Source organism: Thalassophryne amazonica, chromosome 5, assembly GCF_902500255.1.
Source record: "Thalassophryne amazonica chromosome 5, fThaAma1.1, whole genome shotgun sequence".
Taxonomy (NCBI): domain Eukaryota; kingdom Metazoa; phylum Chordata; class Actinopteri; order Batrachoidiformes; family Batrachoididae; genus Thalassophryne; species Thalassophryne amazonica.
The window spans coordinates 96,951,019-96,969,063 of record NC_047107.1 but is presented as its reverse complement, the minus strand read 5'-3'; the positions used below and the strand labels follow the sequence as shown (position 1 = coordinate 96,969,063).

At 45.0% G+C, this 18,045-nt stretch overlaps 1 protein-coding gene across 1 annotated transcript in view; it reads right to left on the bottom strand.

The window, feature by feature from the left end:
• Positions 1-2,088: 2,088 nt before the first annotated feature.
• LOC117510994 (keratin, type I cytoskeletal 18-like) overlaps positions 2,089-18,045 on the bottom strand; it is a 35,211-nt gene continuing 19,254 nt past the window's right edge. The window contains exons 7-9 of the mRNA XM_034170925.1: positions 7,623-7,840; positions 7,495-7,523; positions 2,089-2,320 (exon numbers count right to left, since the gene is read on the bottom strand). Coding sequence (XP_034026816.1) covers positions 2,205-2,320; positions 7,495-7,523; positions 7,623-7,840 — 363 coding nt within the window. The 3' untranslated portion in view covers positions 2,089-2,204. The remainder of the gene's footprint in view (positions 2,321-7,494; positions 7,524-7,622; positions 7,841-18,045) is intronic.

The window sequence follows — 18,045 nt, the reverse complement described above, 5'->3', positions numbered from 1 at the left end:
AGCTCTAGCTTCAAGTGAAGGCTCCTGGGGGCAAGGAAAATTGTAAAAATCTATAACCTTTTTCCTGCTTTGTATGACAATCTTAGAAGCTCAATACTGGCTCGTAACAACTTTAGATATATAGCATAACAATAAATAATATAGGAATAATTTAAATTTTTATTTTAATTTAAATTAATTAAAATAAAATTTAACTTTAATTTTAAAGACTGAAAATCTTCTAATTCTGCATGCAGTGGCGTTTATTAGTCAGCCTTTGTTTATGCAAAACCTTTCCTGTATTTTATCACACCTTTGGTTAGCAGCTGGATCCACCAACGCCAGGACCCAAAGCAGTTCCACAGTGTGGTAGATGCACCGATGTGTGGCACCAGTGCATGCTCCCAGTCCCCAGACATGACATTATGATAATGTAAGAAAAACATTATTTCACTTCTATGTGACGTTCAAGACATATTCAATGATTTCTTCTTCTACTACTTCTTGGAAATGTTCATCTAGACAATTCAATTTGTATAGCGCCAAATCACAACATAATTTTCCCCAAGGTAAACACATGGGTAAGGTCTAACCTTACCAACATTATTGAGCAAGCACATAGGTGACAGTGGTCATGAAATTAAATCCTTCCTGGAAGATTTAAGGAAGAACCCTCAAGCAGACCAGACTCAGATGGGTGACCCACTGCTTCGGGAAATCTAACGGTAACAGAGATCAGATAAAGTACAATCAAAGAATCATCAGATATGCAAAACAATATCAACTTAAAAAATCTGATTCAACAGTCCAGTTGTAGGTTGTTGTAAATGTTGTAAATCGGGTCTATTTCGACCAATCCTTTGATTTCTCCAAAGAAAACTGCCAGTAAAAGTCATGATTTGTTTGTTGTTGTTGTTGTTGTTTTTTAACATTTCTTATGTTCAGTTTGTACAATTTTTATGGGTTATGAAAACAAACGGGATGCTTTATATACAAACTTGTAATTTCAAAGTGGTTAATGAAATTTTTTTTGTTAATTCATTAAAGTAGAAATGCAGTCAGATCTTTGGACCAAAAAAAAATGACTTATATTTACACATAAGATCCTTATGAATGTAGTAAAGTAAATCTGCAAGCCCAGATCTGTCATTCAACGGAGAAATCTTTGTTTAAAAAATGACAAATTTACAGCTATAATTTGGCCCTCCACAAACTGTCATCACATCCGGGACGTTGCCAAGATGCAAGAGAGAAGTGTGGGGGTTAAATGCGTGCAAGTGTCAAGACACCTTTACTTGGTGAAATGTTAAGAAATGTTGGTTTCTCAGAATGATAAAAATGGAGAACCGTGGCCTACCTTTTCTGGGTCAGGTTCAACACTTCTCAATCGCCCCTCGTACCTGTTAACTGAAACTACAGTGCTCTTGTTTGTGAGTTTCAGCCTTGTGGTGCAAAATCATCTGCTTTGTCGTTTCTCCGTCCTATTATGTTTCCTCCAAACTCACTTTGTGGTTTGAAGCCAAACTGCTTTAAAATGAATGAGCCACGTCCTTTGTTATGCTGTTTTATTCATACTGTACAGAACGCTTGTTTCCTTTTCACTTTTGCATTACTTGTATTATTGCTATTACACTAATAATATCACACACATGGACACCTTTGAAAAGGTATCCATGTGCCAGGTACCTTTTCAAAGGTTTTCCACAAACATTTTTTTTATCATAAAGGGGGGAAAAAGATGAGGCTGTTGACAAATCTTATCAAATCTAATTAAGAAGGAACACAACAAATATAATCATATAATATAATCAGATTCATTTATCTTCAAACACTGCATGTAACTATTTTTTTTTTGGGGGGGGGGGGGGGGGGAAGAAGGATTATGCAGAAACTATGCAAATCAATTTTCTTGAAACTTGGTGAAAGAACAGGTATGAGTCAAGGAAGAAACCATTAACTTTTGGAGTGGACCAAAGAGGGCTGATCCATTTTTTGCCCCTTCACTGACAGAAAGTGAAACAAAATTCTTGGTTGCTTTCCTTACAAAGATATGTCAAGAAAATCAGTTCAGCAGCACTTTCCCATTTGTTACTCAGCAATTTTTCTTTAACAAATTGAAAGTATTAATTAAAACAGAGACAACAGCAGGAAAAAAATAAAATAGGTCTTGACAAGGCCTGATCCACAACCAGTAGGTATCTGTTTCCAGAACTAATTGCTTGGACTCATTTTTTGTGCTCCTCTATCTGCTCCACTTCACTGGACTCGTCCACCACTTTGCCATTGACCATAGTCTGGGTCACCACTTTTACAATCTTCCTGGTGCGAACATCACGTTCTTCTGATGGACACAGAATAAAATGATAAGCATTCACTTAACATCTGCACTGTTTCATGTCATCACAAAATGAAAAAAATGAATCACAAATAACTCACCTGTTTGTGTCCATTTTTGTCCTTTTCTCTTTCATTAAATGTGTTCCTTGTAATTTAATTTAACTTAATTTCAGGTGGGCGCTTAACCAACTTTCTTCAAACACAGTGATTGGGCTGATGCTCGGGTGAATACAGTAGCATAGAGGGTTTTCATGTGACGTATCGGTCACGTCATTTTGTGTCCCGCGCCCATTCTGGATTACGACGCGGTGGCCGCTGTGATACTCTATGTGCATTTGGCTAACAATTGCAGAAGCTTCAACGTCGGTGTGAAGAAGCCTCACGGCACCGTGGCGCTGAGAGAGATCCGCCGCTAACAGAAATCCACTGCTCCCAGAATTTTATTTTATTCGGCAATAAAATTATATAAGAATACATAAATATACTGCCGAGGATAACACAAGAACGCTTCCAATGTGGATGCTTATTTACATTGTGGTCCTCGAGCACCGAGCTGCTGATCCGCAAGCTGCTCTTCCAGTGCTTGGTGAGAGAAATCGTTCAGGACTTCAAGACGACCTCCGCTTTCAGAGCTCCGCTGTGATGCTCTGCAGGAGGCCGGCGAGGCTGACCTGGTCGGCAGCTTCCTAGTTCACAATATCGCAGTGTGACACTGTCGGCCAGTTCGTTACATCACCACTAAATTCACTATCTGGTATAAGATACGGATCCACTGAACCAACTGCTACACATCTATCACGATAAATAGCTTTATCGCAAGGATTTAAAGCATCGTAATAACCATACATTCTCTCCATTTTTCTATCACGCGCCTCCTTATAATCCAGAATGGAGATGGCACCTGTCCTGCAGCAAATCGGTCACGTGATTGAAAACCCTCTATATATTACGGACACAATTCGGACATTCTCAGCCAGCACCATCTTACCTGTCCTTTGAAGTAGATGCTAACAGATGACACGTGTGCATACCCAAATATACCACAAAAACCTGTGTTTTGCAAAGACAGACTTTTGAAATGGCTCCTGATAAATTTACAATGCCACTACGGCCCCTTGGACACTGCTACCAATTTCATGTCCGCTTTCTTCTTTGAATTTAATCAGGAAGTTATTTTTCTGTGGTTACTGGTTACCAGGCATCATGGGATAGCATAGGATAGCATGTGATGGCATGAGATAGCACAATAGCATGGGATAGCATGAGATAGCATACGATAGCATAGGATAGCGTGGGATAGCATAGGATAGCACGATAGCATGGGATAGCATGGAATAGCACGATAGCATGGGGTAGCTTATGATAGCATGGGATAGCACGATAGCATAGTCTGCGTCCCATGTAACTCTTCAGACTTCATCTCTTCAGACATGACTCTACTTTCTGCGGCATTTGCATGGAGTCGACCAAAAAATTATGTTACTGTTTTATCAGGCAGTTCTGGAAAGCATTATAAGATATGGCATATCCACTTGGTTTGGCAACCTTCCTGTGTCCCTAAGATCAAATCTAAACTACTTTGTCCTTACAGCAATGAAAATCATTGGTCTGAAACAGTATAACAATCCTCAGTCAATCTTTTATCAGTGTGTGATGAAGCAAGCAGATAGAATTCTTTCTGACCCCTCCCATGTCCTGCACACACAATACGAGTTGCTACCATCAGGCAGGTGTTTCAGAGTTCCCCACTGCAGACTGAATAGATATAGGAACTCCTTTGTTCCTATATCAATCACAGTTCTTAACAAACACCATAACAAACACTGCTAACAATCAGGTTCAGTAGGAGGTCTTAGTATTTCTCTGTCTTTTACTTATTTATTTATTTTTATTTTTCTTACTTTTTATTCAATCAATCAATCAACATTTATTTATAAAGCGCTTTACAGCACCGACTGGTGTCCAAGTGCTTAACATTAAAAACACATTTACAAAATAAAACACATATAAAATAAAATTTTAAAACAACACATAAAAAAAGAACATAAAAATAACAGAACATGTCACCTCCCCACTAAGTGTTAAAAGCCAGTTTAAATAAATAAGTCTTTAACTTAGATTTAAAAAGTGCTAGGTCAGGAATACTACGTAACTCAAGAGGTAGCTCATTCCACAGTCTGGGGCCAGCTACCGCGAAAGCATGATCACCCCAGCGTTTATATCTTGACCTTGGAACATCTAAGTAAAGCTGGCCAGACGCCCTTAACGTCCTACTGTAGGTGCGCAAAGTTAAAATTTCAGACAAGTAGGGAGGTGCAAGGCCATAAATAGCTTTAAAAACAAACATTAAAATTTTAAAATCAATTCTAAAACGAACTGGAACTGTTATTAACTGTCTATGTCTTGTTCTGTATCTCTGTATGGGTCATAATTTCTGAGAAGTTCAAGACAAATTTCCCCACGGGGACATTAAAGTATCTATCTATATATCTATCAAAGTGTGCATGCTGGATTTCACACACACAGGTATCTATCATTGATCATGGTTTAATGCATTCAGAGTGTTGATTCTGTGATTTATGAGTGTTTTTCTGTGGAAAAAGTTCTCTTCAGCCATGAGCCAGAGCACCATCAGATTGCTTATTGTGGGGAACTCTCATGTCCGCACTGTTGACTCTGATTTGCATGTTGGCTGCTCAAACTGCTTCTCTGGCTCTCTGAGAGACATCACTGCTTCCACAGGAATCCTGTTGTTACTGGTGTTGTGTTGCGTAGTGTCTGTATTGTCCTTTTCTAACCAGTATCTATGACTCGTTGTTGTTCTGTGTTCATTTTATCATGTCTGTTCTGATGCATATAATGAGTTACGATGACCTGAATCCAACTATAAATGGTTATAAAGGTGGAACGTGGACAAGAAGACTGAGTTGATCTGGGTTGGATGAAAGAAACCTGAACACACTCCCATTTCACAGTTACCAAACCAGCTAACAGGCTAACTTTGTTCAGGTGTTTGATTAAAATACTTTTTGGTGGGCTGGGTGATGAATTTCATAATAGGTGGCTTGAGTACCGGAATTAAAATCTATGACGAGAACATTACCTCAATAGCTGTGATTCTGTCATTTGAACTAACGTCCCAAAGCTAGCAGTATCTGCTAATTATGGTGCTAATAATACTGAAAGATCACAATACTAGAACACTAATTATTGTGGATACAATTGTCCACAAGCACTATTACGAGGTCTATTAGAAAAGTATCCGACCTTATTATTTTTTCAAAAACCATATGGATTTGAATCACGTGTGATTACATCAGACATGCTTGAACCCTCGTGGGCATGCGAGAGTTTTTTCACGCCTGTCGGTTACGTCATTCGCCTGTGGGCAGTTTTTGAGTGAGGAGTCGTCCACCCGCTCATCGATTTTTTTCATTGTTTAGGAATGGCTCAGAGACTTGCTTTGTTTGATAAAATTTTTTTCAAAACTGTAAGGCACAACTGAGTGGACACCATTCAATAAATTCAGCTGGTTTTCGGTAAAAATTTTAACGGCTGATGAGAGATTTTGGTCTGGTAGTGTCGCTTTAAGGACGGTCCACGGCGCCTGACGGCGATCTGCGCTTCGAGGCGGCAGCGTCTCGCCGTTTCAAGTTGAAAACTTCCACATTTCAGGCTCTGTTGACGCAGTAAGTCGTCAGAGAACAGAGAACTTTCAGAAGAAGTCGGTATGAGGAGTTTATTCGGACATTCCATTGTTAACGGTCATTTTGTAATGAAAGAACGTGTGGGCAGAGTCGCATGTCGGGCTGGACCCGACCGCGGGGGGTCGCGGCAGGAAAAACACCTCCGTTGGAAACCTTAACGGGCAAGTTGGAACATGCCCAAGCTGTTAAACAATTTCTCAGTTACTCACTTGTTGAAAGCCATTAAAAGCCGCCTGAATTCTACAAATGGTTTTCAACACGGAGGTGTTTTTCCTGTCGCGGCGCACACAGATTTGCCGTGTTGTCACGGAAACGACTCAGCGAATTTGCGCGCACGTCTTTCATTAAAAAAATGTCCTTAAACAGTGGAATGTCCGCATAAATTCCTCATGCCGGCCTCTTCTGAATCTTCTCTGTTCTCTCACGATGTCCTGGGTGAATTAAGCCTTAAATTAGGATGTTTTAAGCTCGAAACAGGCCGACGACAGCGCCTGGAAGCGCTGCAGGACGTCCCGCTCCGTGGGAAGTCCTTACACCGACAGAAACACCCCATAATCTCTCATCAGCCGTTAAACTTTTCACAGAAAACCATCTTAATTTCTCAAATAGTGTCCACTCGGATATTCCTCACAGGTCCAGAAAAAATTTTGATAAAGCAACGCGCGCCGTCTCGAGCAGCGTGTGAAACAAAGGAATTCAGCCGAGAGGGCGGGACCACGTCTCACTCAAGGCCTGCCCACAGGGAAATGACGTCACCGACACGCGTGAAAAAACTCACGCATGCGCACGAGGGTTCAAGCGTGATTGGTGTAATCGCATGTCATTCAAATCCATATAGTTAAAAAAAAAAATAAAAGGGTCGGTTTATTATCTAAGAGACCTCGTATATCAGATATTTTTGAAATAAAATGCTCAAAAATGACAAACATGGTTGCGTCTGCAGAGTTAGCAGTCTCTGCTAGCAGGGCCTTGAACCAGCCGGTACACAACTGTCACTCAAAGCAGCCACACACCTAATTACTCATAACCATATGGCTTAAAATAATTTAAATCAATGAGTTATATAAATTACAAATCATCCCTGCACAGTTGCTGTTGTTTTTTTTGTTTTGTTTTGTTTTTTTACCAAGTTGTAAACATGTTTATTTCTCCTGTAAAGTTGTCCATTTTAATATAGGGGTCAACTGGGAGTGACTCACTTTTGGAGCAAGCCAACAATTCTATTATTACTTTGTTATGTTGCTAAAAACCTTGTACTGTGCCTTTTTCATGTGATCCTTACAAAACAGTCAAAGCAAATGACCACCCCACTGAACCCAATCTGGTTGCTTGCTCATGGGCAGGGTAAGATCTAGACCTTTTTCTTTACGTATAATCCTTTGGGTTGGCGGCTGTTAAGAAATTAAATTGAAATCTTGTATTTGATCTTTAACAGATTTTGTTGAAAGTATAAAAAGTAACATGTACTTACTTTTAGGAGGTGGAGGTGTTTCCTTCACCCTGCAGAAAAAATGTAACTTTTTGTTAATGTACAAAAAAAAACAAAACAGTTTTGAGCAATGTTGGATTTCCCATCTCAGCCTTGTCCAAAGCACTCACACTTCCTCTCCTTCCAGCAGCCTCCTATAGGTGGCGATCTCCATTTCCAGATTCTGTTTGACGCGCAGCAGTTGTTCGTAATCAGTCTTGTTGCGTTGCATGTCCAAACGTAGCTGAGACAACTCATCCTCCAGCTGGGTCAGAGTCACCTGGAGACGGTCCATCTCCACAGAGTATTTGTGGCCAGTCTCTGCCAGGTTACTCTCCAAAACTGACACCTGTCAGAACAAACAGCTGATGCACAGTGCTGAGAACCATATTTTAAATCTGTTTCATTACCCTACCCTACAGTAGGAATATTGCCTGAGTGAGTCAAACCAGATGATTAACGTTTGGAACAGAATAATCAAAAGTGAAGGGCAAGTATTACCCTAAACATGGATTTTCAAGAATATATCTGCTACTAATATGTGTAGAGAGATGATATAATACTTTTATCAGTCGGCAAATGTTTTGTACTGAAATGATATGAGTGACATTGTGATAGTATGATAGTTGGTAACTTTCAAGAAATGTGGATGGATCGGTTGTCTGCCTCTGTGGTTGCCATCCAGACAGGGGCAGCTCTAGCTTCAAGTGAAGGCTCCTGGGGGCAAGGAAAATTGTAAAAATCTATAGCCTTTTTCCTGCTTTGTATGGCAATCTTAGAAGCTAAATACTGGCTCGTAACAACTTAAGATATATAGCATAACAATAAATAATATAGGAATAATTTAAATTTTTATTTTAATTTAAATTAATTAAACTAAAATTTAACTTTATTTAATTTTAAAGACTGAAAATCTTCTAATTCTGCATGCAGTGGCGTTTATTAGTCAGCCTTTGTTTATGCAAAACCTTTCCTGTATTTTATCACACCTTTGGTTAGCAGCTAGATCCACCAACGCCAGGACCCAAAGCAGTTCCACAGCGTGGCACCAGTGCATGCTCCCAGTCCCCAGATATGACATTATGATAATGTAAGAAAAACATTATTTCACTTCTATGTGACGTTCAAGACATATTCAATGATTTCTTCTTCTACTACTTCTTGGAAATGTTCATCTAGACAATTCAATTTGTATAGCGCCAAATCACAACATAATGTTCCCCAAGGTAATCACATAGGTAAGGTCTAACCTTACCAACATTATTGAGCAAGCACATAGGTGACAGTGGTCATGAAATTAAATCCTTCTTGGAAGATTTAAGGAAGAAACCTCAAGCAGACCAGACTCAGATGGGTGACCCACTGCTTCGGGAAATCTAACGGTAACAGAGATCAGATATCAAAGTACAATCAAAGAATCATCAAATATGCAAAACAAAATCAACTTAAAAAAATTCAACAGTCCAATTGTAGGTTGTTGTAAATGTTGTAAATCGGGTCGATTTCGACCAATCTTTTGATTTCTCCAAAGAAAACTGTCAGTAAAAGTCATGATTTGTTTTTTGTTGTTGTTGTTGTTGTTTTTGTTTTTAACATTTCTTATGTTCAGTTTGTACAATTTCTTATGGGTTATGAAAACAAACAGGGGATGCTTTATATACAAACTTGTAATTTCCAAGTACTTAATGAAATTTTTTTGTTAATTCATTAAAGTAGACCTGCATTGAAATAAATGCAGTCAGATCTTTGGACCAAAAAAATGACTTATATTTACACATAAGATCCTTATGAATGTAGTAAAGTAAATCTGCAAGCCCAGATCTGTCATTCAACGGAGAAATCTTTGTTTAAAAAAATGACAAATTTACAGCTATAATTTGGCCCTCCACAAACTGCAAGAGAGAAGACCCTATCCCAGCATGCATTGTGCGCGCTAACTGTAATTTGTGGATTTACGTCAGTTTGCATCTCTTACAAAAGCACCTTTTTATTGTCTTATACGGAAGGATCGACTTTTTTTAAAACTTCATATTGTCTTGCGGTACGTTTGGTGAGTATACATTTCTTTTATTTTTGCCTGAAAATTATTTTTGGGGACTTTTTCATATGCACATTTGATTGAGTGGCATTGCATTGAAAATCTACTGTCTTTAGCCTACCGCCGTTTCGAGGTTGTTTATGATTGTTTTGCCTTTAGACTAGATCTATATTTGATTATATTTCCCCGTAAAAAAACAATTATTGGTGAGTTTTATATTATCTTGCTCTAAGACTAAATGTTTGTGGACTGCATAAAAATGATATTTTCTTCTACCATACAGGTAATTCTCTGCTAAACCTCAATTCAAGTATTAGTCTGATCTCTTTTTGCAGCCGTTTTCCTGGGACGGATACCCTGTCTGCGGAGTTGGCGTTTGGTGTGGACTGCGACGGCTTCGCCTCCCACCCCACCCAGATAAGTGGTTATCTCAGGAGCTGCACGAGTGTTTGATTGGAGGTGGAGGTGCTCCCTCCTTACTGAATACAGACTGTGGGATTACTGAGTGTGCGAACTCACACTCATCCAGAACTGTTTCTGTTTTCTGCCAGCAGTACCGGGTCTGACTGCTGAAGACAGTGGCCACCTGGGGCGCAGGGCTTGGCGGCTCCGGTGTTCTTCAGGTCCGTTTGTGGTGAGGCCTGTGTGGGATCCGGCTCTTCTTGCACCAGACGTCTCCTATCTTCGAGCCTGCCACACGTCACCTTTTTGTCGGATTGATATAGCGCATATTTGTATCTGTCTGTATTACGTTGTGCACCTTCACAACATTAAATTGTTACTTTTTGGCTATTCCATTGTCCCTTCATTAACGCCCCCTGTTGTGGGTCCGTGTCATGACACTTCCCCAACAGGATTTCTCGGCCAGCGTCATGGATCCCGAGGGGCGTCAACCATTGCTTGAACAGCCAATGGAAGAGCGAGGTACACAGGCGCCAGCAGGAGGCGTGTTGGGTGAGCTGCAGCACATCTTAACCGCCTTTACCGCTCGGTTGGACTTGGTTACCAAGCAGAGCAGTGTTCTCAATCGTAGGATGGAGGCTCTCACCGCCCAGGTGGAAGCGCATGCTCAGGGCGCTGCTGCAGCACCTCCTCCTGCTGACCGTGTGCCAGAAACAGACATTCCGCTGGTTGTTCAACGAACCCCCCCACCTTCCCCTGAAGCATACATAAGCCCTCCGGAGCCGTACGGAGGCTGTGTGGAGACATGCGCGGACTTCTTGATGCAGTGCTCGCTCGTCTTTTCACAGCGTCCCGTCACGTACGCATCAGACGCTAGCCGGGTGGCTTATGTGATCAATTTGCTTCGAGGAGAGGCACGCGCCTGGGCTACGGCGCTTTGGGAGCAGAATTCACGGCTCCTAACAGTTTATACTGAGTTTGTGAGGGAGTTCCGACAGGTGTTCAACCACCCTCATAGAGGCGAGACCGCTTCAAGTGTGCTGCTGTCGATACGGCAGGGGCGTCGGAGCGCAGCGAAGTATGCAGTCGACTTCCGCATCGCGGCAGCGCGAGCCGGCTGGAATGCTGTTGCGCTCCACGCCGCCTTTGTAAACGGACTGTCTCTGGTCCTTAAGGAGCACCTGGTGGCGAAGGACGAGCCGCAGGATTTAGATGGGCTTATCGACCTGGTTATACGGTTAGACAACCGATTAACAGAACACCGACGGGAGCGAGACGAAGGGCGTGGTCAGGCACAAGCCGTCCCTCTTCCTCCCGGGTCCGAAAGGGAGCCGTTTTCCCCACGCTCCGCTGCCAGGGCTCTCCACGTGACGACAGCTACCCCTGCTGACGTTGCTAGGGAAACGAGCAGGGCCAAAAAGCGATCAGATCAGAGACAAAGGAGGCTGATCCGTGGAGAGTGTTTTCTCTGCAGCTCTACCGAGCACACACAGAGAGAATGCCCCAAACGGTCACAACAGCAGCACTCGTCCTTAGAAACTGGGCTAAGGGTGGGTCACAACACACACGCGGGGGAACCCCGAAAATCAGCACGAATCCCAGTCACAATCCTTTGTGAGGATTTAACCCTTCACGCCCCAGCACTTATAGACACGGGGTCAGAAGGGAATCTGCTGGACAGCAGATGGGCAAAGGAAGTAGGGCTCCCTCTGGTGGCTCTGCCTTCCCCTGTGAAGGTACAAGCACTAGATGGCACTCTTCTTCCATTAATCACACACCAGACACAGCCAGTGACTTTGGTGGTGTCTGGGAATCACAGGGAGGAGATAGTGTTTTTTGTAACACCTTCTACCTCCCGAGTGATTCTGGGTTTTCCATGGGTGTTGAAACACAATCCCCGGATTGATTGGCCGTCTGGGGGTGTGACGCAGTGGAGCGAAACCTGCCACCGGGAGTGTTTAGGATCCTCGGTTCCACCCGGTGAGATAGCTAAGGAGGAGGTCAAAGTCCCCCCCAATCTGACGGCGGTGCCATGTGAGTACCATGATCTTGCTGACGTCTTCAGCAAAGATCTGGCACTCGCCCTTCCCCCGCACCGACCGTACGATTGTGCCATCGATTTGATTCCTGGCGCTGAGTACCCGTCCAGCAGGCTGTACAACCTCTCACGTTTGGAACGCGAATCAATGGAGACCTACATCCGGGACTCATTAGCTGCCGGGTTGATCCGGAACTCCACCTCCCCGATGGGTGCGGGTTTCTTTTTTGTGGGTAAGAAGGACGGCGGACTCCGTCCATGCATCGATTACAGAGGGCTGAACGAGATCACGGTTCGCAACCGATACCCGTTACCTCTGTTGGATTCGGTGTTCACGCCCCTGCATGGAGCCCAAATATTCACTAAACTTGATCTTAGCAATGCGTACCACCTGGTTCGGATCCGGAAGGGAGACGAGTGGAAGACGGCATTTAACACCCCCTTAGGTCACTTTGAGTACCTGGTCATGCCGTTCGGCCTCACAAACGCCCCTGCGACGTTCCAAGCATTGGTTAATGACGTCTTGCGGGACTTCCTGCACCGGTTTGTCTTCGTGTATCTAGACAACATCCTCATCTTTTCTCCGGACCCTGAGACTCATGTCAAGCATGTACGTCAGGTCCTACAGCGGTTGTTGGAGAACCGGCTGTTTGTGAAGGGCGAGAAGTGCGAGTTCCACCGCACCTCTTTGTCCTTCCTGGGGTTCATAATCTCCTCCAACTCCGTCGCCCCTGATCCGGCCAAGGTTGCAGCGGTGAGAGATTGGCCCCACCCAACAAGCCGTAGGAAGCTGCAACAGTTCCTCGGTTTTGCAAACTTTTACAGGAGGTTCATTAAGGGCTACAGTCAGGTAGTTAGCCCCCTGACAGCCCTGACCTCCACAAAAGTCCCCTTCACCTGGTTGGATCGGTGCGAAGCCGCATTTAAGGAGTTGAAACGCCGGTTCTCAACTGCACCAGTTCTGGTGCAGCCCAATCCTACTCGCCAGTTCACAGTGGAAGTGGATGCCTCTGACTCAGGGATAGGAGCCGTGCTGTCCCAGAGCGGGGAGTCCGATAAGGTCCTCCACCCTTGTGCCTATTTTTCCCGCAGGTTGACCCTGGCTGAGAGGAATTATGACGTCGGCAATCGGGAACTCTTGGCGGTGAAGGAGGCTCTTGAGGAGTGGAGACACCTGTTGGAGGGAGCGACGGTGCCTTCACGGTTTTCACGGACCATCAGAACCTGGAGTACATCTGGACCGCCAAGCGGTTGAACCCCAGGCAAGCCCGCTGGTCACTGTTCTTCGGGTGCTTTGACTTCCAGATTACATACCGCCCCGGGACCAAGAACCAACGGTCGGATGCACTGTCCCGGGTGCATGAAGAGGAAGCCAAGGCCAAGCTGTCAGACCCCCCAGAGACCATCATCCCCGAGTCCACTGTCGTGGCCACTCTCACCTGGGAGGGTGGAGAAGACCGTCCGGGAGGCCCTGACACGGAACCCGGACCCGGGAACCGGCCCGAAGAACAAGACGTACATCCCACCAGAGGCCAGAGCTGCGGTTTTGGACTTCTGCCATGGGTCCAAACTCTCCTGTCATCCTGGAGTGCGCAGGACCATGGCAGTAGTCCAGCAGCGCTTCTGGTGGGCGTCTATGGAAGCCGACATCCAGGACTACGTCCAGGCCTGCACCACCTGTGCCAGGGGCAAGGCGGACCACAAGAGGACCTCAGGACTCCTCCGACCCCTACCGGTGCCTCATCGCCCCTGGTCCCATATTGGCCTGGACTTTGTCACGGGCCTCCCGCCGCCCCAGGGCCACACCACCATCTTAACAATAGTGGACTGGTTCTCCAAGGCGGCCCACTTCGTGGCCCTCCCGAAGCTCCCTACGGCCCAGGAGACAGCAGACCTCCTGGTCCACCACATGGTGCGTCTGCATGGGATACCAGCGGACATCGTCTCAGACCGTGGCCCTCAGTTCTCCTCTCAGGTCTGGAGGAGTTTTTGCAAGGAACTGGGGGCCGCCGTGAGTCTCTCGTCCGGGTATCACCCTCAGACGAACGGACAGGCAGAGTGGGCCAACCAGGAGTTGGAGCAGGCCCTCCGTTGCATTACCTCCGCGCACCCGATGGCCTGGAGCACCCATCTGGCCTGGATCGAGTACACCCACAGCAGCCAAGTGTCGTCTGCCACCAGCCTCTCCCCGTTTGAGGTGTGTTTGGGGTACCAGCCCCCATTGTTTCCGCTTGTGGAGGGAGAGGTCCGTGTGCCCTCGGTCCAGGCCCACCTCAGGAGGTGCCGCCGGGTGTGGCGGACCACCCGTTCTGCCCTGTTGAAGGCCCGGACGAGGGCCAAGGCCCATGCAGACCGCCAGCGTTCCCCGGCCCCTGCATACCAGCCTGGGCAGGAGGTATGGTTGTCGACAAAGGACATCCCGCTCCAAGTGGACTCCCATAAACTGAAAGACAGGTATATCGGACCCTTTCCCATCACCAAGGTCCTCAGCCCAGCCGCAGTGAAGCTACGGCTGCCAGCTTCACTGCGGATCCATCCTGTTTTTCACGTGTCGCGGATCAAGCCATACCACACCTCACCGCTCTGCACCCCTGGACCTGCACCACCTCCTGCCCGGATCATCGACAGGGAGCCGGCGTGGACTGTGCGTCGGCTTCTGGACGTCCGTCGCAAGGGTCGGGGCTTCCAGTATCTGGTGGACTGGGAGGGGTATGGCCCCGAGGAACGCTCCTAGGTGAAAAGGAGCTTCATCCTGGACCCGGCCCTCCTGGCCGACTTCTACGCTCGGCACCCGGATAAACCTGGTCGGGCGCCAGGAGGCGCCCGTTGAGGGGGGGGTCCTGTTGTGTGGGCCGCTGAAGAGGAGGTACTGCTGGCCCACCACCACCAGATGGCGCCTTGCTTGGAGTGCGGGCTCCAAGCACGAGAGGGCGTCGGAGCCGCTGGAGGTGACAGCTGTCACCCATCAACACCAGCTGTCACCCATCACCACCACTACAAAGACTGGACTGCAACTCCACCTCCTCGCCGAGAAATCTTCTACCATACAGGTAATTCTCTGCTAAACCTCAATTCAAGTATTAGTCTGATCTCTTTTTGCAGCCGTTTTCCTGGGACGGATACCCTGTCTGCGGAGTTGGCATTTGGTGTGGACTGCGACGGCTTCGCCTCCCACCCCACCCAGATAAGTGGTTATCTCAGGAGCTGCACGAGTGTGTGATTGGAGGTGGAGGTGCTCCCTCCTTACTGAATACAGACTGTGGGATTACTGAGTGTGCGAACTCACACTCATCCAGAACTGTTTCTGTTTTCTGCCAGCAGTACCGGGTCTGACTGCTGAAGACAGTGGCCACCTGGGGCGCAGGGCTTGGCGGCTCCGGTGTTCTTCAGGTCCGTTTGTGGTGAGGCCTGTGTGGGATCCGGCTCTTCTCGCACCAGACGTCTCCTATCTTCGAGCCTGCCACACGTCACCTTTTTGTCGGATTGATATAGCGCATATTTGTATCTGTCTGTATTACGTTGTGCACTGTAGAAGAATTTTTAGGTCCATATTTGAACTGTGATGAACTATCAAGTGTCCTGATCCGAACTGTATGTCCTCTGGTTGAACTAGCAGGTGTTCAACCCAAAAAAAGGGCTCTATTAGTCATTCAGTCTGTCAGGGGCTTTCCAAGGCCTTTTAGGTGCTTTCCCGCAGGCCACGTGCAGGGGCCTCAGGCCAGCTGCACGTGTGGCTGAGGCCACGTGCGGGGGGGGCCTCAGGCCAGCTGCACCTGTGGCTGAAGGTCTTTTAAAAAAATCAGTTGTAAATCCTTCATGTTTTAATGGGGGCGTTTGTCACATTGAAATAATGGCCTAACACCTGCTTAGGGTTCACTAGAGGACGCTTCCAATAGAAAACCATGTCTTGGGAATGAAATAAATAAAAAAGTCGAAGGAGGAGCGATGCCCGCGGGTCTCCAATAAATAGATGAGCGCGGTTGTCATATTCAGTCTCTCTAGAGGACTCAGTTTGTCTAAGCTTTGTGTCGAAGGCTTAAATAAACTTAAAAACTCTGTGCATTTTATCTTGCTTAAGGCTGAATTATTCTAAAGTGTTGTGTCATTTTCTAGCATATCACTTGCAATTAGTTTGTGTTATCTAAAAGACGACATCCTGAGAAGACTAAAGACGAGCCGCGACAGAACTTGGCGAGCCAGCTTCAGGAGGGTCCAGGGGCATTCCGGCAGCCTGGGGCAGTCCAGCTCATCCCTCCAGACCGTAAATAACAGTGATCACGACTAAAAGGTAAGCAGAAACCTTTTATAATTTCTGCACGATCTGGAGGAGTGAGTCGGGATTTCCGCCCAAGTTGACAGGTGATATTTTTTAATTGCCTCTTACCCAAAAGAACCTGGACTAAGAAAATTGATAAGAGACTAAAAAAGATAAGATTGAAAATTATCAGGCCTTGTAGATAAAATGCTCAGAAGGTGTGTGTGTTCCTGGGAAAAAGAATGTCTGTGTGAGTGAAAGGTCAGGAATGTTCATGAACTCTGGTGCGGAAAGAGTGCGTGGAGAACTAACCTGGATGCTTGGGGAATAATTGGTGTTGAAATTCATTACTAACGTGCCGGCTGATAGCATGCGCTGTAGGGGTTAATTTAGGGGAGTATACTGACAAATAGATACAAGGTAATACAAGGTTATTTAAAGAGTTTAACAGAGCCTGAAGTGAAATAAGTGAGAAAAAAGAGTTTAACAGAGAATACGTGCAGAGGAAGCACAAGATAAGCGCCTGAGGGGGCGCAGTAGAAATACCGTACGTGATAAAGAGATTTAAAAGTGCAAAGTGGCACAGCTGACAGTAAGTAAAAGAGCTCAATAAAGGACGTCATTTTTTAAGAAAAGAGAAAAACTATAAAAAAAAATTAAAAATAAATAAATAAATGAAGAGTTAGTGCAGAATACATGAGAATTAATGAAGCAGAAAATAGTGCAGTAAGGCACCAGATACACGCTTGTGGGGCGTGGGAGAAGAATAAGTAATTAAGTACACAGTAATATGAGTTTTTTTTATAAGAAAAGAAAAAGAGAATATTTTCAGTGCAAAGGCACATTAAGCTCATGAGGAGCTCAGTAAGTGAAGAAAAAAGGTAGAAGAAAGTGCAGAAAGGCACAGGATACGCACGCGAGGCGCGGTAAGGCGTAGAAATAAATGAAATATTGTATGCTCAGAAAGGAGCTTGTGAAAATAATATAGTAAGCACAGGATACGCACGCGAGGCGCGGTAAGGCGTAGAAATAAATGAAATATTGTATGCTCAGAAAGGAGCTGGTGAAAAATAATATATTAAGCACAGGATACGCACGCGAGGCGCGGTAAGGCGTAGAAGTAAATGAAATATTGTACGCTCAAAGAGGGCTTGAAAAAAGTAATATATGAAGTTGCTGACAGCGCCGGAGAAGCTGTCTAACGTGAAGAAGAGATACATGCTTAAACAGAACACATTGGTGTTACGTGAATAAAAAGGTTGTTTAAAGCCGCGGAGTGAAAAGTGGCAGAAGTCTAGATAGAGAGATATAGAAAGTTGTTTTTAATAATTTTTGTGTATAAAGCTGTTGAAAATTGTGTGTGGGAGAGTGGGGAGTAAGCGGGGAGGTGCAAGCAAAGCTGTGAGGGCTTGCAAGCTGGCTGACATACAAGATTAATGTGAAAGAGTACGAGGGGGAGGTATTTAGACCCAACAGGAGGACTTGGGAGGTGCATGACAGGCAGAGAGGAAAGTGTGAAACAGAGACAGTGAAGAAAAAGACAGGAGAAGAGTGCTATGTAAATACAGAGAAGGTAGATATTATTTCAAAGAGAGAAAACTAATAAACAAATATAGCAGAAAAAGACTAGAAGCAGAAAGTTAAAAAAAATTAGAAGGAAAATAGAAAGTCGGGAGCAAAGACATTAGGAAGTGTTAGGGTTGTAAGAGGATTAAATAAATAAAATTGGTTATAAATCAAAAGAGATAAAGCTTAGATTATAGTGAAAAAGCTGACAGACTGATCAATGCTTGGGACAGTCATTGATGGGAGACTTAAGTG